At 35.7% G+C, this 25,506-nt stretch overlaps 2 protein-coding genes across 4 annotated transcripts in view; one reads left to right on the plus strand and one right to left on the minus strand.

Moving 5' to 3' along the window:
- Positions 1-25,506, plus strand: part of LOC138709638 (facilitated trehalose transporter Tret1-2 homolog) — a 614,214-nt gene that overhangs the window by 325,930 nt on the left and 262,778 nt on the right. The gene's annotated exons all lie outside the window — the stretch shown is intronic.
- LOC138708659 (uncharacterized) lies at positions 5,766-15,673 on the minus strand. The gene is made up of 3 exons (XM_069838745.1): positions 15,333-15,673; positions 9,013-9,207; positions 5,766-7,293 (listed from the first exon to the last, which is right to left on the minus strand). The coding sequence occupies exons 1-3, from the start codon at positions 15,557-15,559 to the stop codon at positions 7,212-7,214; spliced, it is 504 nt and encodes a 167-aa protein (XP_069694846.1). The 5' UTR covers positions 15,560-15,673; the 3' UTR covers positions 5,766-7,211.

Raw genomic sequence — 25,506 nt, forward strand, 5'->3', positions numbered from 1 at the left:
TTTTAAGTTAGATATTAAAGTGTTATTTGATAATTTAAAAAAAATGTTCTCAACGAAATGTTTTCAAGGTTTTCTCACTGAGATTTTCTACGCTGTTCATAGCTTTATTTAAGTTCTAGAACATGCATTTGTGGCAAATGATGATGAAGTTAATTCCTCTTATATTAGTGCATTGTTTTTCTTTTTTTTTTTTTTCTTTTTTTGCTTTTATTAGCCCTCGTTTATCCAAAGATTCAAACTAACAACTGGGACATGCAAATCACAGAAACCTGCAGAAAAGTATATTCTATTATCCATGTGCTAAAAAGGATAAATGTTCATCTTCCCTCTTGCTTAATAAAGTCCCTGGTGCAGACGCTTGTATTTCCCTATTTTGACTCTGCTGACATTTTACTGACTGACCTTTCCAGCGACAACAAAACGAAACTTCAACGTGCTCATAATTTGTGTGTACGTTTTGTAAGCAATGTTCGTAAATATGACCATATTACTCCATCCCTGGAAGCAATAGGTTGGCTTAAACTAGATAAGAAAAGAAATTTACATTCACTCCTCCTTCTCTTCGAAATCTTGAACTCTTCTATTCCTTCGTACCTGTCGTCTCGCTTCACTTACCTTTCTTCCCACCACAATCTGAACACACGCTCTCGCCATGAAACAATACTAACAATACCATCCCATCGCACCTCCTCATACTCATCCTCTTTCACAATAGCCCTGCCAAGACTCTGGAATTTACTACCTGCTAGCATCAGGGACTGTGGAAATAAAACTGAATTCAAACGCAAACTTACTAGACACTTGGTCAGTAATTGAGACTCGTTCAGACATGGTTTCTTGTAAATAGTTCTCTTAATCTATCACAAAATATTTCAATATCCGGTAATTTCATCACTATAGAATTTTGTTATTCTAGGTTTAATTTGTAATTCAGTAAATACAAAAATATTCTTTGTTCTTAACTTCTATGATAAAATATCTAGCTTTCATTAATCAGGTAATCTTGTCGTGCTTAAATTTTTATTGTAATTGTAATTGTAAAATTAATTGTAATTTTATTGTTCATATTATAGTTGTAATCCCCTGGTAGAGGGGCAAAGTAGGCCTGACGGCCTTATCTCTACCAGGTTAAATAAATAAATACTAAATACTAACATTTTAATCTTAGTTTCCAAGACCTCTCATCATTTCTAGGAATTTAAATCATTTACAGGTAAAACGTAAGCGTTTTTATAGGTCCTGTTCCTTCAGCATCTGTTTCTGGAAGTCACAGGAAAAGCTTTGGGATTCCATACAGAATGCTCAGTATTTTTTTGATGTAGGCAACACAAGGATCCTATTTCCTTTATTGGCTAAAGGGTAAAGGATACTCATATTTTCCATTTCCCTTTGGAAGAATAAGCTTCCCATTATTAATGTTGACTAATTAAACTGCAAACAAACCTTCACTGCTGTCCACCTAAAAGAGCCTCATACCGATTCCTGCAACCTTGTAATCTGATAAAGAAACTGATGATTGCAAAAATAATAAATCTTTGGATTGCTGCATGATAGAAGTGACGCAACTAATAATAAATGGACAAAGAGCTCAAATAAGAGGGCTGAACACTTGAGTAGGCTTATATGGCACAATCAGTAAGAGGAGGGCAAGACTCAACATCCTCAGATATTAATATTTAGGACTATGTTTGGGAAATGCCTGTTATTATTCGGTTGAGAAGCTTTAGTCATCTAGTCTGTTGTCAAAAAATCTGAAAGTTAGAATTTATAAAACAGTTATATTACCGGTTGTTCTTTATGGTTGTGAAACTTGGACTCTCACTTTGAGAGAGGAACATAGGTTAAGGGTGTTTGAGAATAAGATGCTTAGGAAAATATTTGGGGCTAAGAGGGATGAAGTTACAGGAGAATGGAGAAAGTTACACAACGCAGAACTGCACGCATTGTATTCTTCACCTGACATAGTTAGGAACATTAAATCCAGATGGGCAGGGCATGCAGCACGTATGGGCGAATCCAGAAATGCATATAGAGTGTTAGTTGGGAGGCCGGAGGGAAAAAGACCTTTGGGGAGGCCGAGACGTAGATGGGAAGGTAATATTAAAATGGATTAGAGGGAGGTGGGATATGATGGTAGAGACTGGATTAATCTTGTTCAGGATAGGGACCAATGGCAGGCTTATGTGAGGGCGGCAATGAACCTCCGGGTTCCTTAAAAGCCAGTAAGTAAGTATGTTATGCTTCTCTTTTCCTTGATTTGATCAGTGGATACTACCTGTCAGACGCTTTCTAATAGCTTACATATATAATTCATTTCTAAAGTTTTACCTTCTATTTTGAAACACGTTATCGGACTATGCCAACTGTAATATTGGTTCTCTACCAAGATACCAGACTGCTCCATCGTTCGCAAATTACTTGAACCATGATTAAAGAAGTGAACATATTTCTTGCTTGGTGTCATTTCTTGTGATCTTGTTTCTTAAGATCAAGAAACAACTTCGAGAACATCACTTCGACTGAGATTCAGCTGAAATGAAATTTACAAGTCAGTGTTCTAGATGTAGGATAGCTGTAGAAATAATGGGTGTTATTCATAGACATTTCGCTAGTCCGCGCTACGAGCGTGCTAAACTAGCCCTGGCTATAGACTGGTTACTTGTACAGGATTCATATCATATCATATCTCAAACTCTGGTTTATGAATACGAAAAACGTTAGTTCGCTGATCATCCACCGGAAGCCCGCGCTAAGAATGTCTATGAATACGGCCCAATATGTCGTCGGGACTTACTTTTGTTAGTTCGTGTTCCGTTGCAACAGCATAAGTTTTATTAAGTTGTAAATGCCCCAATGTTGACATAGGATGAAACTTTCTAGGCATAGTGATTGGAAGATAATATTTTTCAACACAGTATTTAATAGTTGATACTTTTATTTGACTATAATTTACTTAGCATAGAACAAATACACTCCATATGTTTGATGCTTAAATGATATGCAATTGTTTGCTGAATTCGACTATGCAAAGATAATAAATTAAGCTATAGATCTTCACTACACTACACCACCCATGTGTTCTTACAGTTGCCGTATTGCTATGTTTATTATCTTTTCTCAGGTATTGATAATCTAAACTAGATAAGTTACAATTTGATGTGAAAACAGTTAAAATAATGTTTAAAATACAGATATATATATATATATATATATATATATATATATATATATATATATATATTACAGCACTTGGTACACAAACTTATATTCATACCAATCAACCTCAATCTTTGTGTTTCACTCAAGACTTACCTGTAAGCTTTGAATACGTAACTCTTCCAGCACTGTTCTGCAAGTTACAGAAAAAATCGAAGTGCGTGCATTTCGCAATTCCAGTAAAATACTGTCGTATGTCGCCAAAAACCACATGTTACTTTCGTAAATTATTTCCAACATTGTCTTACTAGTTGCAGATATGATAATAAAATGGTAAGTTATTAAAGTTTTGGTACCTATTTATTAAAATATTTTTACAGCAATATTTTACTAGGAAATAACATATCTTTATGAATCACAATTTTCGAGTTACGACACTATTTTAATGGGAGTGCGAATTGCACTGTCTGGCGTTGACATTTTATGCTCAAAATGGTCTAAAAAACTGATTCCTAAAGCGCGAGTCATAAGCCGTGAATCATCCCTATATTAGAAAAGTTTGTACGCTTCGGTGATTACTGAATAATAAATCTTCATTTCTTTGTTTGTAATTAACCATCATCATATTCTTCACCATAATTACAAAGAACGTGGATCAGACAAACAGCATCATACGGTTACGAAGAGGTTAGAATTGTTTATCGTGTTATTGCGATATTTTCTTAAACTTCCCACATTATTCATTTTTTGGGTTTATATTTTATCTACAGATTGGAAATTTTATATGGATCATTTCTTTAAAACGTGATGTTCCTAGTACCGTTTTATATTTTATGCTCGACCATGCCGAAATGTAGTAATTATACACCCGGTAGCAGTCCTTTAATGCATGTCATTAAAGTACACCTACTCATTAAAGTACAGGTGTTCAGCCAATGACAAGTCAGCTTACAGGTGTTCAACCAATGACAAGTCAGCTTTGTACCGTTATAAAGCCGCAAGTATCGATTATTCTCGGAGATGCAATCGAAATAGAATTAGCGAAAAGACACGGAGGCTGGAAATCCAATACTGTCACAGAAGGTTTGTTCTGTTGCTATAATAATTAGCGTTAATTGTAAATAATATTCAAATAAATTCAATTTGTCATCTCGTTTTTCAATGTCTAATTTAATTTCAATGTTATATCAAAGTTAATACTTAGTTTACTCTGTAGGTACTTATAAGCTATCAAGGTCAATGTGGACATCTGTTCCTCGGAAAAAATCAATACTTTCGCGTCTGAGCACATCTCACAATTTACGAGGTATTGCTCAAGGTCAGTTAGATACAAATAAAATGAATAATTTCAAGTTAGAAATATGGTCGAGCATAAAAAGTCGTATGAAACTCGCCTATAATGGTAATTAAGAAGCTCGTATGAAAATTATGAAACTCGCTTGCGCTCGTTTCATAAACATCCATACTCGCTTCTTAATTACTATCATTATAGGCTCGTTGCATAATGTACTATTTATGTTAGATCTGTAATTATCGTACGATAAAATATTTAGGAAGCGCTGTTAAATCATATGTCAGTATTAAATGATTTAGTAAAACTGAATCCAGTAACGCAAGAAAAAAAAAGCATGAATCTCACAAACATTGCTTTATAAAGCAAAGATAAAGATGGGTTACAAGACCTTCACGTAGCCCTACACAGGATTGTCTAATATTTTAACAAAAAAATTTACAGACAGGCGTAGAGCCTCGGAATGGGTCCATGCTTCTCAGAGGAATAATAAGATTAATGCACTGCAATGCTATGTTTATATCGTAGTCTAAATTTTTAAGTAGGTAAATAATAATAATAATAATAATAATAATAATAATAATAATAATAATAATAATCTTTTTCAAGTGACAAAGTGAAAGGAATTGTACAACACGGTAAACAACCATATACCAATCGTAATGATACGCCGTAATAGTAATATGCGTTACATGAGCGGTATGTTGACGTTTTCATGTTCGAGGAAAAGATTGAAAAAGCGAAACGTAGTTGAGCTTTTTTAATTTCCGAGAACATGAAAACAAACATACCGCTCGTGTATCGTACATTATTTTGTGCGAGGATCGTTTATTACATACCTGAAAGAGGAATTTCTAATTAGTTGCAATGAAATCTCCATGTTGGTTTCTGTTTAATGACGGCAACTTCGGAAAACCAAAATATCTATCTTCAACATTGTTGCTTTAAAATGTTTTCTGTGTTTACTATACTCCAGCAGGCCGTGATATACGTCTGTCTTTTTTTTCCCCCAGTCTATAAATGCGAACTTAAAACAAACAGTAAGGTTATGTAATGATTTATTTTTCATTTTAATATTTTAACAATATTATTTATATAACATATTGCAGTAATAACATCGGCATCTGGAATCTTGTTGATTTTTTCACGGCTTCCTTAATGTTACTTGTATCACGAATGCAGTAAGTTTCGTGGAGTAGTAGACTTTACTTAATTTTTTAAAATATTTAAAAACAATAATTAACATTGCAATTTAGGTGAAATTGCAGTGATAAGTTTCCAATTTATAATTATTACTATGTTAAACGTCTCTAAAAATAATATGTTAAAAGCCTAAAGCAGTAAAATGAATGTCGCGCTTAAGCGTTAAGAAGAGGGAAATTGTTATGTATGTTACGTTGGGAATACTGAATGTGGTATTTCACACTTACCGCGTATTGGTTCTGTGCGGAAAACAAGCAAATACGCACGATCTCGCACAAAGAAGTTTTCTTATAGACCAGTGACCGGCATGTTCCGTGCTCTGTGACGTCATACCACGGAGCCGCCATGCTCTTTGCTCGGGAAACTCTGCATACTGAGCACAGCGAGGAGAGAAGGTTCAAGTGAACAGTGGTGGTACGGCGCCTATGCACTGACAGAGCGCGATCCATTCGTCTGAGGTAGTATGGGAACAGCACAATTACAATACATTTGTACGAAAACAAAACTGTACAACCATGATAAATCAATGTAACAAAATATTTTCGTTTGTAATCAAATTTAATATATTTATAATAATATGAAATTCATAATACAGCCAACTGTAGAAGCGTTCGCATTATGTAAATGAGGCTCCGAAACTGCTATAAATATACAAATATAGAAATAAATGATTTAAGCAGTACTACAACACTTTGTCTACTCGGAAACTTGAAAACAGTTCAAGTGTTTTTAACAGACATATTCCTACACAATATACAGATTGAACTATCTAGGCCCTAACTTGGTGAGTAGTATCCAAAGTATATTTCAACTTTTGAAACACACGATCACTTTGTGTTACTATCGTGGCCAAGCTAAATGCTTTGTCGAGATCAAACTGTGTTATGGAGTATGGAGGAATTACGAAGTGTTTGATTTGTGGCAAGCTGTTTCAGCATGTAAAGAAATGCAATATACAACGCCATTATTCTGTATGCCACACAAATGATTATGACAAATATGGGGGAGAATATCGACAAGTACTAGTGCAGCAATTGAAAGATAAATTGTTAAGTGAAGCTAGGGAACACACTTTCAGTGAATCAATTGTAAGCTTAAGGCTTAAGATATAGGATTTCACTAGCCATTGCAAAGAACATGCCTTCTTTTAATGACGGGGAATTTGCCAAGAATGTTGCCATCATGACCGCAGAGTAGTTATTCCCTAGCAAAATACAGGAATGTGATTCCATCAATTTATCTCCAAGATCTGTCGTATCATTGCTGCACTGACGCCACTGCGCTGGTGCGTGATAACAGTAACACGACTCAACTGCTCGCTCTTCCAAGCTCTCGAGGCCTGACTGGCTCTTACGTCATAACTGCAGCATCTACCGGCCACTGTTATAGACTATACAGTCTAGTCAGAAGTTGACTGACTTCACTGTGCTGCTCTCGATGCTTTGATGTGGTGATGTGCGGCTGCTATTTTGTGTGTACTGTTCATATTGCAGTTAAGTGGGGTGACGTTTAACTAAGACCATAATTGTCGAGGTCCACATATCTCGTTCCTTAGGCCGTGTTAGTAGATCATTTTCTTCTCTTGAGTTGTTGCTCGTCGAGAGAGAGTTTTGATTTTACTCGTGCGTCTCATGAATATCGCTCTGAAAGAAACAAAGTATGTCATAATACACTGAACTACTGTTTTATAATAACTTTCTCTTTCTTTATTTGTCTCGTTTAACCTCCTCCTTTCATGCCGACTTGAATACAATGCGACGTACCCATAGAGGGTAGTACAGGGACATCATTTTATTTTTACTAACATTTCTGATATTAACCTGGCTATACCTTTGCATCAACGGTTGCTACCCCCTTCCACGACTGGAGTTCGATGATACTGGCGTAATATACAAACAAACCACTTTACTAGGTATAGGAGGGAAGAAAAGTAGTTCATCCATTTACGTAAACTAGGAAATATCACGCTTTTGAATTTGATAATTTTCATTAGGTTTTTGTTTAATCAAAATACAGTACTGTATTAACAGTGAGCGTTTTTACTCACAAACTGAGCTTTCCATGCGGACGTATTCATTATGCAGTGTATATTATACTGTCTACAGCACATTAGCGTACAATATAGAGAATGAAGTTAAATTGAAAAATAATCATAATATGGATATTTAAACACATTTTTCAAAGTGGTGGCGGTTCATTTCGATACAAGCTTCAGTTCTAATGTGTGTAATTCCAGTTACCAGTTTCGTCTTTCGTACTAGTAACTCATGTTGAAATAATTCTGTGCCTACTCTATAAAAGAGTATCTTACGTACTGTAAATTCAATCTTCATTTCTGCCCGACCCGAAAAAAATAAAATTACTCAGACATGCTATCTACTGTCCGTTAAAGTGGTTATGTCGCAGGATCGTAGAAAGGAGGGAAATCACGTGACAGTTAATTACTTAACGAGGCCCTTTTATTTAAGTTAGTTAAACAATTTGTGTGGGTATAATATTACGTAGACGTCCAATTCCTAACAGAAATTAATGTTCTGAGAAAAGAGCTAAGACAGCCCAGCCACTAGCCTTTACAGAGAGGCGAATAGAAGCTGGTGGGGAAAACCAGAATGCGACGTAGGCAAATGGACGACAGTACCTGTGCGAAAATGATTCAATATTGAAAGCTCTTTCGTCATAGGAAAACGCGAACATATTTTTGGAACGTACTGTTTACTGTGACCGTAAGGCTACTATGATTGTATATGCGGTCTTGGAACTGTGTGGAGGACGGTTGAACTTCATTAGTAGAAGGGGTGGGAGCGAAGTACATTCAAAAACTCAGGTACAATAAAAATTGAAGTAAAAATAAAATGATGTCCGTGTAGTGTGAGCACGTAATACAGGCGCTTTGACATCGTGGCATAAGCGACCCTGCACTTAAGGTCTATATTGTACTATTTAATAGTATAATATAGACCTTAAGTACAGGGTCGCTAATTTTTCACTTTCGCTAGTTTGCCGGAGGAGGGACGATATGAATAATTTTATTTCGTGTACCTACTTCAATTTATATCTACCCTAGTGATTTCAAGCACTTGGTATCAACATTAGTCGAACAGCTAAGGCAGTCTACATGACTGACAGCCGGGATCAAATCCGGTCGAGTCCAAACAGAATTTGTGATGGACAGCGATTGTTGTGCAAGGTTTTATGCGGTATTCCAACTTTCCTACGAACATTACACGAAAGCTCCATGATGATGACGTCACTATCCCATGAAAAAGTTCCCCATATTGCTACCTTCGAGCACGTGACTTGAAGATTTCATAGTGACGATATTGCTACTGTTTGCTCCTAAGGAATGGTGTGGTGAGCCTCACCTGTTCCCTATGACGAGTTCTGCCATGAAGATGCAAATGGCGAGTAGAACGCCACCGAACTGTAGATAAACAGCGAAGGAAACTGTGTTGAACGCCACTGCTGGAATCTCATCAGCTATCGAACAGGGAGGCTTGGCTGCTCGCCATTGCAGGTTTTGGTAGGTCACGAGGCCACCTTCAATGAACTTCCGAAACCTGCAAGCAGAATTCGGGGAAACAACAGTAGTTGTATTGTGTTGCTCGTGAGATATGATCAGTATACTACAGAGTAGCTTAATATCAAAGACGGACATCTGACCTCAATCGAAATTTAGATAGCTGTGGTTTTTTATACAATTTTTCATGTTTTTTCCAGTTATAGTGAAACCATATGCAAACTCTGACACTATATTTATAAAATAAATTGTGTTAAATATTACAAAGAACACTGTGAATTAAAAAATTGCTTCTAGATCAAAACTATGCAGACGACAGATGTCCGTCTTTGATATTAAGCTACTCAATTGAAGAATACATTGTCTTTCTTTTAAGAGAAGGAATTTTTGTAGAGAGGGAAGAGAAACAAATTGCATACATTTTTGAGATGGTACTGGGAATAAAACAAATACATGGATTATCATGGAGCAGAAATAGCTCCTTACGACATGGCAGGCTGTTAAAGTGTTTATACATCAGCATGTAGTTCATACTGACCAATAACCACTCGAATGGTACTAGTGATTTATTGAGGAATCTATACTAATAATAAATCTGTAGCCGAAATTTTTCTGGTAATTTTCGATTTTCCAAAAATAATTGGTCCTAACATATATAATTAACCGCCCTGAAACCGAAAATCGCTTTTTTTTTTGGTAGGTTATTTTACGACGCTTTATCAACAACTTAGGTTATTTAGCGTCTGAATGAGATGACGGTGATAATGCCGGTGAAATGAGTCCGGGGTCCAACACCTAAAGTTACCCAGCATTTGCTCATATTGGGTTGAGGGAAAACCCCGGAAAAAACCTCAACCAGGTAACTTGTCCCGATCGGGAATCGAACCCGGGCCACCTGGTTTCCCAGCCAGACGTGCTGACCGTTACTCCACAGATGTGGACCATCGCTTTTTTTTTTTTTTTTAATTTCTGTTTGTATGTCTGTTTGTTACCTTTTCACGCGATAATGGCTGAACCGATTTATATGAAAACTGGAATATAAATTAAGTTCGTTGTAACTTAGAATTTAGGCTATATGGCATTCAAAATATTTCATTTAAAAGGGGGTTATAAGGAGGTTTGAATTAAATAAATCGAAATATCTCCCTTATTATTAATTTTCATGAAAAATATTACATAACAAAAGTTTCTTTAAAACTAATTTCCGATAAGTTTTATTCTGTGCAAAATTTTGATAGGACCGATATTTAATGAGATAAATGAGTTTCAAAATTACAATAACAACGCCATCTAAGGCAATGTAATGAAATAAAAAACAAATGACTTCGTCTATAAGGGGTCTTGGACAACAACAATCAGAAAGCTATGAAACATAGCCTACACAGAATGTTTCTGTGTTTGTATGATGTAGGCTAATATCGGAAGCTAAATTAACCGATTTGTATAATTAATTATTAATTCACCAATGGAAAGTGTAGTTTCTCTAGATGGACATAATTCTATAATGTTGTTACAGTAACTTCTGAGTGAGTCGAGGATAGGTAAGATTAAAATAGCTTCTTATGCACAGAAAACTTGATAGGCTATTCTGTACATTCGTTTCCTGTATTTCCTAAAATAATTTTTATGACCAAATGAATGGTCTCTGGACCAAAATGATCGCATTTTAATTTTTTTAATACAATTTAAATTAATTAACATAATAAACGATTTATCCTTCTATCAAACACGAATGTTCCCTGGATCAAATGTCCTCTTTAATTATGTAATTACTTTATATTTATTTCTAACGGGTGCAGCGGAGCGCACGCGTACGGCTAGTATAAAATATGTATAGTATATATAGCCTATTACTTTCTCGTGTTAATGAACTAGGTTCAAAGTTGGCCTACTATAGTTGACTAGTTCATTAAGACGAGAAATTGGAAGGTATGGTAGCACATTAATTGTAGGATGTGATTCGCTAAAATACAACGAACAAAAAAGTCTAATACCATTTTGCTCATTTTTGCGAGGTTTTTGAAGAAATAATACTTTTATGCCGACATTTCGATCCCGAATTTTACGAATACTATTTAAAATACGGTTTAATTTATTATATAACAACGAAGAGAACGTTTGTTATGTTCACTTTACAGCAGTATTTTAATTAGAAAATTCACAGATTTCGAATTAATCGATTGAAGAAGCATTGGAAACATTGATTGTCGAGTCACGTACAGAAGGTCTAAAAATCTGGCATCGCTGTCCGGACGGCAGACAGTTTGCCTAGTACTCGCAACTGATCTGCTGTTGTGATGTTTACATTGCATTAGTGTGCAGTTTTACATACAGCGATACAATTTAGTTTATTTCAAAACTACGAGATGCCAGAGTTCACAAATCGTGAGTACTTAGACATGATCCAGGCCGCGGAAGAAATTCGGAACAGTGAAGAACTACTGGCCAGAGTTCGTCATAATTGTACTAGAAGATGTGAAAGCTGCACGCACGCTGATGGTGGACATTTTATACAGTACCTGTAAGATCTGAGTGGAATGTGGTTTACAGAGTTTATTACTCTTTATTTCATTATTAACGCCCAGAATTAGTGATTCGTAAAGCAACAAACTGTAATGTTAATTGCATCTTGTTCACAAATTTACATCGGTTTTATTCTTTCATTAATTGTAATTGAAACTTCAATCCTAAGTGTTTTCACTAATCATCATCATCATCATCCGTCCACAGCTGTGGAGTAACGGTCAGCGCTTCTGGCCGCGAAACCAGGTGGCCCGGGTTCGAATCCCGGTCGGGGCAAGTTACCTGGTTGAGGTTTTTTCCGGGGTTTTCCCTCAACCCAATACGAGCAAATGCTGGGTAACTTTCGGTGCTGGACCCCGGACTCATTTCACCGGCATTATCACCTTCATATCATTCAGACGCTAAATAACCTAGATGTTGATACAGCGTCGTAAAATAACCCAATAAAATAAAAAAAAACATCATCATCCTTCACGAATTAGGCCTCTGTAGAGCTGTTTCGGCCCCATCTAGCAGTCTTCTTAAAGGTCTTCCTGGTCGACGATGTCCTCTAGGTTTATACTGCATCATAAGTTTTGGGATTCTTGAATTTTCCATTCTTCTTACATGATCTAGCCAATTGAATTTGTATCTGCTGATTTTTTCTTCTACTGACTCTACTTCTAATTGTTCTAAAATTTCTTCATTCCTTTTTCGGTCTAAAAGAGTATATCCCGCTGTCCTGAAAAATTTCATTTCCGTTGCTTTGATTCTGTTCATGTCTGTTTTCACTAATTTGGATATAATTCCCTGATTTTCGCGTTATTTCTTGTTATTACTGTACGCATTTCTTGTTTACATTAGAATTATAACGCCATACTTAGTATTGAATTGTTAGTGTATTGCATTGTAAGTTGATAATTCTGCATTCATTATTGAACTGCGCCCGAACACGAGCTATTTTGTTCATTCGGGTTATTAATTTACATTTTCTGGCATTAAATTACACAAACTAAACAAATAACACTTACGTTCCTATCCGGAGTTTACGGAGGTAATTTTTGTGCGAAGATTTATCCCCAGAAGCCACCGGCGTGGCTCAGTCGGTTAAGACGCTTACCTGCCGATCTGAAGTTGCGCTCGGGCGCGGGTTCGATCCCCGCTTGGGCTGATTACCTGGTTGGGTTTTTTCCCGAGGTTTTTCCCAACCGTAAGGTGAATGCCAGGTAATCTAAGGCGAATCCTCGGCCTCATCACCAATCTCACCGACTCTAAATAACCCTGTAGTTGATACAGCGTCGTTAAATAACCAACTAAATTAAATTTATCCCCAGATTAGCTCGCGAAGTATTGCACCGAAGCTGAGTACATTTGTTTGCTGCCGTCCTCCCCTCATCTGTTGCAAGATACACGGTGAAAGGTAGTTGAACTTAACCCACCCCCTTCAAGTCGCTGACTGCATGGGGTGTGGGGTACTACTTATGCGGCATTGAGACATCTTGCAATTGTCGTCAGCGCTTTCGAAACAGTTGTAATTATCTCACTATCCGTAAGTACTATAATTTGTTTTATTTGACAAAACTTACTCTAAATAATGAGATCTATGGCTCCTGTCAATTAATGTACTACCTTACCTTCCACTCTGTATATATCTATACATATAATTTGAACTGGTAATGGAAATTACGGGAAAACGGCTGAACATATTTCAATAAACGACCCCTCATTTTGAAGCTTGGAACTCAAAGTTTTTCGGAAAAATAGTAGTTTTCAGTGAAATATGAATTTTTCAACATAATTATCCTGTTTTCCAAAATACACCTGTCGTCAGTCTCGAGAACTAGCTAATTGCATTTTTGAATAAAACAAAACACACACTACAGTAAACAATATTACACGAAGGCCATAATCTGCAAGAATGCTGACATATTTAGAGCTAAAATTAAATTGGTTATTAAAAACTTAACTTACTAAAAATAATTTACAGGTTAAATTCTGCGGTGTGTAATTTTCTGGATACAGCTGTGTATTGGATATTAAAAACTACAAAACTTGAGGTGGTTTGATGACATTATTACCATTAGAAATTAAATATTATTGTAGTTAATGCCGTAATGTGACTGGTTTTCATTAATTATACACATTAATGCTATATTGATGATATGAAAGTGAAACGTTTTGGGGTTATATAAGGAGATGTAGAGAATAACTTAAATTAGATTTTGATTTCTATATTTTACTGAGTGGCGGCTATATAGTATATGTTACTGAAGGCTATAAAACTTACATAAGATAATAATATTATTAAAAATCAAATATTTTTATAGTTATTAATCAAGTGGGGTTGGGTCTTTTTCATATATTTAATGGCGGTGTGGTATAGATATTTATATGCGTGGTTCTCTTCAGTATTGGCTCGAGAGAGAGTATCTTTCATTATTATGGAAGCAAATAACTTTCAGAATGTCTGGTATTCTTCATTGAAAATAAATCTGAAAAATATTTATTTGAATGTCTAATGAACAAAGCTCGGAACTTGGGGACTTGTGCCTTTCCACGTGGCTAAGCGACTGGACTTCTATGTCAACAACTCCCGCTTCCAGCACGGAGGTACAATCAGGTCTGCTATAAAAGTGATTTCTGGCTATAACAACGTATTGATCGTATTATGGTAGGTTGAAACACGTAATTTTACAGCATATGTAGAATGAAAATAAACACGAGAAATATATCAAATTTACTCTTCTGCTCTGTACATTTTATTACATTGTATGACTACGTACATTCGAAGATTTTCGAACCCATAACTTCTTCGCCTGTTAGTTAAACATGATTTGAAACGAAAGAAACTTACTTCCACTTCACATGAAGTGACGGGAACAAACTTAAAATACTGAATGTTTTTCACTGTTACTGTTTTCTATTCGATTTTCAGTAGTTGCTAGGTATCTGAGAAAGATAAGTATTTCCCAAATTTTTCTCGAAAATAGTTTTCAATTTGTGTGTCCCTCTACGACTTGTTCCATGGCTGTAAACAAATTTTCCACCGGTTTAAGGGCCTGCAATGTCTTTCACCGTTTCCAGCCTCTAGTTTGTGTGTGGCACAACTTACAAAATATAAACTTTCCATTCGAAGAAAATAATGTATATCTGAAGTCCTCCACGAAATTCTGTACCTAAAATTTAGAAAATGTATTTTGAAACTTCTATAATACCCATTCGAATAACACGTATTTTCTAATTCCTCAAACAGACCGTTTACCTGTAATTCTCTGAATGTCATTGGCTTCGACACGACACAGTTTCCTCGTCCGTCTTCCTGTCATTCGATGTGACCACTTTCTTAGTACACACGACTGTCCCTGAGCACTTGCAGCGTGAACATTGTGTACGTTGTACCTGTAACCTTACTCATGCACACGACACACAAGTCCCCAAGTTCCGAGCTTTACTAATGAACTTAGTTTGCAGCATTTGCTGCAGAAGCCACTAGTATTTTATATTTCTCAGGAGTATAGTAATATAGTGTTAAAAGTTGTGTAATCAAGATGTATAATGATTTATTATTACATTTATTGCGTTGGTTTAGAATACTGTTATAGGCAAATATATTGCAGTAAACTTGTGTTGTTTTTTTTTGTCCAAAAATGGTGCAGTACTCACGAGTAAGTGATGCGTTCCTTGTGTGGAGATCCCCAGGGCACGGGCATGTATCCCCTCTCAATTGGGAAAATCAGAATCTCAGTTAGGTCGCATTTTCCTTTGTCACTAAAAGTTTGTTCTATCATTGGGTACACGTTGATGGCTTCGGTGTGAAACGCAAACAATTCTGTGTGAACCTTGTGCAGACCGATTTCGCGGGAGAAATAGCCTTTCTTCGGTGGAGCCATCTTCTTGTGGTACAGTTCCTGAACCAGAGGATCGTTTGAAAGCTGAAAGAAATTGGTAAAGATTAGTGTTGTTATTGAATGTATGAGGTCTTTCCATTGCTGTTCGAAGTAGGTACTGCATGTTGGTACAGACTGTGATTTGAAGAACTAGGCCTATGTGTTGATATATTGTTATTTTAGGCAATATTTCGGGATTTGAATACCACTTAAGTAGAGTGGTCATTCGTCTCATTTTTCCTGGGACAGTCCCATTTTGGCAAATTTAGTATTTAGTAGTATTTATTTATTTAACCTGGTAGAGATAAGGCCGTCAGGCCTTCTCTGCCCCTCTACCAGGAGATTCCAATTATAATATGAAGAATAAAATTACAATTAGTATTAAATTTACAATTACAGTTACAAATAAAATTACAATTAGTATTAAATTTACAATTACAGTTACAATAAAAATCAAAGTACGAAAAGATTACCTGACTAATTAAAGCTAGATAATTTATCATAAAAAAACAAAGAATATTTTATATTTACTGAATTACAAATTAAACCTAGAATAACAAAATTGTATTGTGATGAAATTACTGGATATTGAAATATTTTGTGATAGATTAAGGAAAATATTTACAAGAAATCAATTACTGACCAAGTGCCTAGTAAGTTTGCGTTTGAATTCAATTTTATTTCGACAGTCCCTGATGCTAGCAGGTAGTGAATTCCAGAGTCTTGGCAGGGCTATTGTGAAAGAGGATGAGTTTGAGGAGGTGTGATGGGATGGTATTGTTAGTATTGTTTCATGACGAGAGCGTGTGTTCAGATTGTGGTGGGAAGAAAGGTAAGTGAAGCGAGACGACAGGTACGAAGGAATAGAAGAGTTCAAGATTTCGAAGAGAAAGTAGAGTGAATGTAAATTTCTTTTCTTATCTATCACGCTGTCCCGAAAGTTTTTGAGGGACTCTGAAAAGTCCCTCCTTTTGCGATTATGCTTTACCAATTGAAGTATTTTACACTACTTGATTCTTTGGTGTATATAAATAATTGATTAAATAGCGATCTTACTTGTGTTAATTGTGTAAGCATGTGTGGCTTATAGCTGTTTCGGTGCTTCTTAACACCATCCTCAGAGCCTACTACAAAGAACACATTAAAGCAATAACCAGAGGACACAATACATCTACATATGCCGAACACATAACTAATGCTAACCACACATACAATAACATAAATACAGACATGGAAATCCTACACATACAACCCAAAAACCAAAAACTCAACACACTAGAACAATATGAAATATACAGACACACTAAAACACACCCTGATAACTCGGAAATGAAGCATTTCCGGACACATGTTGTAATGAACTATTTTGATTGTCTACATGTGGGAAATACATACCTGAAATTATGCTCCGTATTTTTTAAACTTCCTGTATACACAATACCATATAACACAATAATTACCGTACAATTAATAATAAAACATAAATAAAATACCTAATTTTACACTACAACCTACATATATATAGGCCCTACATAAGTTTCAATAGTCTTTCACTTTACTCTCGTTTCACTCACTGTAGTGGTACTATAACGCATTTCACTGACACTTTAACACACATTTCACTGACACTATAGAACACATTTCATTGACGCTATAAATTATCACTGATCAGAACTATTCACTGCACTGTAAAACCATAACTTCACTGACTCACCTCGCTTCACTGATACAACAGTTCAAATAAGTCAAATAATTACACCCTTATGCATACTTATAAACAGAACTACATTTAAACTAAACATTTATAGTCTAAGGCCTTCTTACACGCTATTTTTAATTAATTTACATTTCAAACCAAGGAAGTAACTCGTCAGGCGAAATAAATACATGTCACCTTAAAAAAAATAAATCTTAAATGTCACCTTAATTTTAATTTGCACTTTATACATAACATAAGTTATTCTTGAATCTCCTTAAGGAAGGACAGCCCTCAAAGACCGCTGCAGGATAAGATGATTGAGGTGGTGATGGTGTTGATGGCTACCGGGGTGTATCACTGATACAACGGTTCAAATAAGTGAAATAATTACACTCTTATGCATACTTATAAACAGAACTACATTTAAAATAAACATTTCTAGTCTAAGGCCTTCTTACACGCTATTTTTAAATAATTTACAATTCAAACCAAGGAAGTAACTCGTCAGGCTAAATAAATACATGTCACCTTAAAAAAAATAAATGTTAAATGTCACCTTAATTTTAATTTGCACTTTATACATAACTTAAGTTATTCTTGAATCTCCTTAAGGAAGGACAGCCCTCAAAGACCGCTGCAGGATAAGATGGTTGAGGTGGTGATGGTGTTGATGGCGACCGGGGTGGTGGTGGTGGTGGTGGTGGTGGTGGTGGTGGTGGTGGTGGTGGTGGTGGTGGTGGTGGTGGTGGTGGTGGTGGTGGAAGTACAAATGAGGTAATCCGATAGTGTGAATATCTATTTAAAATTGTCAAATTTATAACCATTATCTTCCTCTGAAGCCATTTATACTGCAATACTAGCATGTAACTTTCAATGCATGTTATCTTCCATTGACAGTATCTTAACATTTAACATGAACAATGAAATGCTCCCTTTTGTAAACATGTTGTTTCACTGGCTGTGTTTACAGCGAAATCCAATCCAAGCGAGAGAGTGTTGATGTAGATCAATAAGTTTGTACACCAGTGACGTCACGTAATACGCTGCGGTTCCAGTCCCCTTTAAAGATCTGTCGATACTTTCACACTCGTGTTGTAATATCACGTCAGAACTTTACAGCCTGACACGGTCGAGTCCCATTATGTAGGGCCAGCGCGTCGTCGGTACTGTACTTACATCGAAACGTACTGTAACAATACATTGACTATTACACTTTTACTACGTCACACTACTTTTGACCAATAAAACGGTACGAAAGGACGTCTTTCAACCAATCATGGCTGCTTATCGCACAATTTTATTGCGTCCCTAGGATTTGTTTAATTTTATCGTGTCCCTAGCATTTGTTTCTTTGTTTGCCAACATTTGAAACTGCGCTGGTCTGGACGTCAAAAAAAATATATATATATATATATATATATATATATATATATATATATATATATGAAATTACAAACCACTCCAGTCGATGCACAGCAGTTTCAAATATGACTCGCACTGGCATTCAAGAACAAGAATTAATAAAAATCACTGATCATACCTATGCATCTTCTGAAATCCGATTTACAAATAAATGAAGAGCACTATTCGGAAATCCTAAATAAGTTGAATACACCATGTAGGCGTAAATCAACGAGTTCCACTTCTATTACGCACACGTCCAATATAACATCAATTGAACCACCAACCACATTCAAATTTCAAAATTATACATTCAATAATTATTCTTTTTAAAATTATTCATGTTTATTTTTTATGTCATCGTCGTTAATTGAAACTTTTCTAACGCTTGTGTATATTAGTTAGGTTATGTTATAGCTTCTGCTATATGATATTATGGATAGTCACGTATCAGAGATTGTTTAATATTAAGATTTATTGAAAATCATCTGCCAAGTGGCGTTGATTACTGGGATTCGGATAATTGAAGTGGAATGTTGCATTTTAATAAAAGTGAAACTGAATCACCAAAGCCTTCTTGACTAGTAACATTGCCATCGTGTATAATAGATCGAGAACTTCTCGACGAGAAGGCATTGCTCACTACTGCCATCTAGCATGCATCTGGCGTAATATTTGTAATGTTGAGATAGTACAATAATACATTTGAAGACAGTTGTATTTTCGTAACTCAATTAATATTTTATTGTATTGGAGTACTTCTTCTAATACTTTCTTCTAATCGTGTAATAGTCAGTTAAATCCCACTCGAGTTTTGATTTTCTCTAGATAAATCAAAACGTCTAGTGAGATTACTGTTGACTATTACACTTTTACTACACTACTTTTGACCAATAAAACGGTACGAAAGGACGTCTTTCAACCAATCATGGCTGCTTATCGCACAATTTTATCGCGTCCCTAGCATTTGTTTAATTTTATCGCGTCCCTAGCATTTGTTTATTTTTATCACTACCCTAGCATTTGTTTCTTTGTTTCTAGCATTTGTTTCTTTTTTTGCCAACATTTCAAACTGCACTGGTCTGGACGTCAAAAAACAGAAAATTACAAACCACTCCAGTCGGTGGACAGAACTTTCAAATATGACTCACATTGGCATTCAAGAACAAGAATTAATGAAGATGACTGGTCATAGCTATGCATCTTCCCTGAAACCCTATTTAGAAATAAATGAAGAGCACAATTCGGAAATCCTGAATAAGTTGGGATACACCATGTACATCAACGAGTTGACTTCTTTTACGCACACGTCCAATATAACATCAATTGAACCACCAACCACTAAAACATTCAAATTTGAAAATTGTACTTTCAATAATTATTTCTTTTAAAATTATTCATGTTTATTTTTTATTTCATCGTTAATTAAAACGTTTCTTGTTTATTTCATCATCCTTAATTAAAACTTTTCTAACACTTGTTTATATTATTTAGGTTATGTTATAGCTTCTGCTATATGATATCATGGATAGTCACATATCAGAGATTGTTGAATACTAAGATTTATTGAAAATCATCTGTCAAGTGACGTTGATTACTGGGATCCGGATGATTGAAGTGGAATGCAAATGTTTTAATAAAAATGAAACTGAATCAACAAAGCCTTCTTGACTAGTAACCGTCCACAGAGTTCAATGAAGATTCCATAGTTGGCACAACTGATAACAAGAAAACACCTAGCGTAATGTTGAGATGGTACAATAATACATTTGAAGACAGTTATATTTTCGTAAGTCAATTAATATTTTATTGTATTGGAGTACTTCGTTACTTCTAATCTTTATATACTTTCTTCTAATCGTGTAATAGTCAATTAAATCCCACTCGAGTTTTGATTTTCTGTAGATAAATCAAAACTTCTAGTGAGATTACTGTTGATAAAAGACGGAGTAGACCGTAGCTTAGGTATACCATAAAAATTCAGACTAACTGTCTATGGTGTAGATTCAGAATCTAACCAGTTAAAACGCATACTTGTGTGCCAATGTTTGGACATGTTTTGGATACTCCGAGAGCAAAGCTTTTCAATCTTTTGTAGACCAAAGACCAAATTAAAGTTACTATAGAAACGGAATGCATACTTTTTGCGAAAGGTACAGGAATGATAGAGAATTGATTAATCTTGCTCAGGATAGGGACCAATGGCTGGCTTGTGTGAAGGCGGCAATGAACCTCCGGTTTTCTTAAAAGCCAGTAAGTAAGTATATGAGAAAATAGGATAAAATTGTATTTCCTCTAACAACAAACAAATCGTGACTGATAATTAATTATTCAATGTGCATAATGTCCCTTTAAGCTTATTAGGACAGGAAACTTAAGTGTTACTGTTGTCTCTGCACTTAAATGTTATTTCAATTTGTTTACATAACCAATAAAATGTAAAACGATAGCATGACTGCGGACTGCGTGGCATTGTGTTTGTAATTACAGTAGAACTTGTTTATAGCGACCTCGTTTTGTGCGTCACCCTGCCTACAACGTAAAATATTCTGTGGTCCCAACTAATTCCCCATAAGACATATGCTTTTCTACCTTGCTTAATGCGACAAACATATATGCGCATACCTCGCATATAACGTCATTTTCAACCTGTTTGGAATACGATTTTCTAAGAACCAAAGTATTTTAAGAAATATTTTGTTCAAATCTGGCAACCTGGCATATTCTTTACTGTCCCCTTCTGTCATAGACCTCTGGAATGCAGATAGATTCTCCACCGCATTGTTACCCGCCCAAATTCATGCGATATTAAAATTAAGGGTACCTGCGTGCGGTCAGTTTCGACAGAAAGTTTTCACTAACAGTCTTACTAATAAACCGTGTATAGTTTTTATACTAGACTTGTGCAGAGTTGAGACAGAAAACTTTACTAATAAACCATACAGAAGCGATGGACGTATAAACAGCCTGTAACTATACAATGGGAATTGCTTTGCAGTAGTTATATACACGAAACCCCTTGTTTAAGCGTTGTATATAGAGAAAAAATGGCCGCCCTTCTAACAGCTGTTCGTATCGACTGTCATTTTATGATGATGGTTGCCTAGTAACCAAAAAAGAACAAACCAAAGAGCACAGAATAATTAGAATAATATTACTGTAGCTTGTACTCTTTGACCAAAATATAGTATGGTAATCGATTAGAGCCAGTTGTACTATCGATACTTAACACGCCACACTAGAGCGCTCTACCGGATGCAATAGAGAATCTCTGATATTCTATTATCTTTCGTAACGAAGTCATGACGAAACTATGACGTAGCTGTGTAACAGATGTACTGTTATACACGACGTATGTAGTGATTATTAGTAAGGAATTTACACACGATGTATAAATGAGCTACTCATTGTATAAGACAGTTAAACGTCTGCATATAGAGTTTTTATTAGTAAGACCGTAAGTGCACGCATTTTAACGCAGTATGCCCACTAAAAGAAAAGTTTTAACGTTGGAAGAAAAGTTAAAGTGATTCATAAAATTGAGAATGGAATTAAAAAGCTTACGTGTGACGTGAGTTTGGCCTAGTTAATTCCACAGTCCAAACGATTTGGAAGAGCAAGGAAAAAATTGCTGCTGCATTTGAAAAGAATAGATCGAAGCTAGGGGAGGCAGCAGTGAAACTGTAACTGAAATAATGTACATACTCGTAGAATGCAAGTTAGAAAGAGTGTATTGGGCAAGTAGGAGACAACAGAATAAAATTAATGATTACTTGACTCCTAAGTAAGGAACAAACTGTTTTAATACAGAACATTGTACTTATAATTGTACATGTAATTTATTATGTTCATGGTAGGCTTAAAAGTGAATACATAAATCTAAAATAAGCCTAATTAAGTTTGTTATTTTTCATTTCCCACCTCACTAGACTCGTAATATGAATCTCGGTTACTACGACACTCGTTTAGAACAACACATTTTTTAAGGTCCCTTGGATGTCGTTATATCCAAGTTCTACTGTATTATTAATAAAGTTTCTAGCAGTCATGTTATCTAATAGGCTGTGCACATTGTTACCTCAAAGTACCCCCTCTCGTAGTTTATGTCCTCGGCACCGAATTGGAGATTGCTGTCGATCAGGTTCCTCGTGGTCTTGATTGTCTTTGGGGGAGCGGACAGCAGGGAGGACACGATGAAGGCCGAGTAGAACACATTCATCATGAGGGCTAGGATATGTGTGTTGAGAAACACGATGCGTCCAGTAACCCATTGAGAATCCATCGTAGAACCTGTAAGAGTGCACTTTATTCTCGTATGCAGTAGCGGCCAGTGATTCAAATCCTCGGTGAGGCCAGATGCACCTAGTTTAAGTGCCTCCGATAGAAAATGTTTATTTATGATATTAATTATTATTGTTGTTATATTAATAATAATAATAATGGTTTTGTTTAACCTGGCAGAGTTAAGGCCTTAAGGCAGCGTTGTCAGACACAGCCTAAACGGAGCGGAGCGCTCCACTATAACTCGTTGAGAGCTCCGGTGCTTCCACAGACATAAGCAAGTTCACACTCCGACCGGACGTCTCTAGCACCACAACCGGTTTCGGAGCTTACAACTCTGACACTACTGCCTTAAGGCCTTCTCTTACACTCAACCAGGATTAAAACTTCCTTACACAGTTGATCATAAAACTTGATCAGAATTAAGTAATTACATATTGATTACATAATGAGATCAAAAGAGGTAGTTACATAAAATTTACCTCATAAAATAAAAATAAACATAGTGAAATACATATTAATTTGTTAGAATCAAATGCGAATCACATAAAAACAGAAGCCGATAATTCAATAAAAAAAAAAGAGAAATGTACACAGTAAAAATAAAAATAAACACATTAGTATACATATTAATATTAGATTACAATTAAGTAGCACTTACATAATTAAATCAGAAACCGACAGTTGAATAAAATGTACACAAAAAATAGATTAATAATAAAAAAACAACAACACAGTGGGATACATATTGGCGTTAAGTGATAAATAAACACGATTTAGATAATAAAAATAAGAAAAAAATAATAATAAATACAGTGGAACACATTTGCAACGCGTTAGGTCTGGCAACTCATCATAAGATACTTTTCTAATTTCATTTAAAGGAAATTAAAGTTCGGCAGCCCTTGACTTCAGGCGGCAGAGAATTCCAGTGACGAGAAGTAGCAACAGTGAAAGACGAAGGATAAAGAGATGATGTGTGCAGTGGTATTTCTAGCGTGTTATATTGTGACCGAGTATTTAAGTTATGATACCGAGAAAGACTGTGGAATCGGACAGATAAGTAAGAGGGAGTAGAGATGTGCAAAATTCGGTATAAGAGAGAAAGGGAATGTAACTTTCTCCTCTCATTTAACCTAAGCCACAATAATTTATCGAAAAAGGCGAAATGTGGTCGTAGTAGCGGACATTACAAATGAAACGAACACACGCATTATGAACACGTTGCAGTTTCTGGGATAAATCCACCCCGAGATCACTGAATAAAGCGTCACAATAATCGAAATGAGGCATAATAAGAGTCTGTACAAGAATCTGCTTTAATTTAGCTGGATAGTGGTACAATCTTTTTAATGAGTGAAGAGTGGAAAATACTTTCTTGCATGTGTGTTTGATATGCGTGTCCCAGGTAAGGTTAGATTCAAAATGAACATTAATATCATTATTATTATTATTATTATTATTATTATTATTATTATTATTATTATTATTATTATTAGTAGTAGTAGTAGTAGTCTATTTTTATTACTAGTAATGAAAAATAATAATTTCACTCACCAAATAAGCTGTTATGCTGCGAGTTTCAATGATTGTTTCAGTGTGATGAAGCAACCCATATTATGTGTTGAAATTTCCCTTTCTTTCTTTTCTTTTTATTTTTTTCCTTTGACAGCAACAAACAAGGCCAACATAGAAGTTTATTTTGCATCACATTACCACTTAACCATTTATGTTGCCCATACCAGGATGCAATAGAAACTCGCGTTTTAAGATTATCTGACAGAAAAATTGTCAGCGATGTCGTAGGTATCTCGGTCGACTCTCTCTTTATTTAAAACTTCCTTTCTTTCAATATTATTTCTTCTCGAAAAAGGACACTCTAACAATGAATTAACTACACTAGCATTATTTCTGGCATTTATTTCTGTTTATATTTTCCATAAATACATAACAACATTGGCCCAGATTCACTACACGAAGTACAATAGTACAACACCCTCGCTTAAGTCATAAACCAAGACATAAGAGGAGAGAATAGTGTGGGTCTCTGCCTGCCAAAGAGCTGGAATGTTTGTTATTTATGGCCTGTTTAGGAAGACAAGTCACCCTATTCCCACCCCACTCTTCCCTTGAGGCCGGCCCATGGTTGAGAGGAATGAAACCTGACCAGGCCAGACGAATTGTGCCTCAGGTACAACGTTTAAAGCGCAACGTCGAAAGCCCGCGAAGACAAACGAAAATCCAGAAGCAGACCCGGCACGAGCGATCCTGGCCTCATGAACAAATTTTACTGCAAAACAGGTCTACATACATCGCAAGCCAGACCCAGCGCGAGCGATCCTGGCCTCATGAACAAATTTTACTGCAAAACAGGTCTATATACATAACAAGTCAGACCGGGCACGAGCGATCCTGGCCTCAGGAACAAATTTTATTGCAAAACAGGTCTATCTACATCACAAAGTTTTCAAATGCTTCTACAGCGATATATGCTTCATTCAAATAACTGATATATTACATAAAAACAAAATTTGATTTCAGTTAAGCCAAGTGACTGAGGCCCGGTCTC

The sequence above is a fragment of the Periplaneta americana genome, chromosome 11 (genome assembly GCF_040183065.1).
Source record: "Periplaneta americana isolate PAMFEO1 chromosome 11, P.americana_PAMFEO1_priV1, whole genome shotgun sequence".
NCBI classification, from domain to species: Eukaryota; Metazoa; Arthropoda; class Insecta; order Blattodea; family Blattidae; genus Periplaneta; species Periplaneta americana.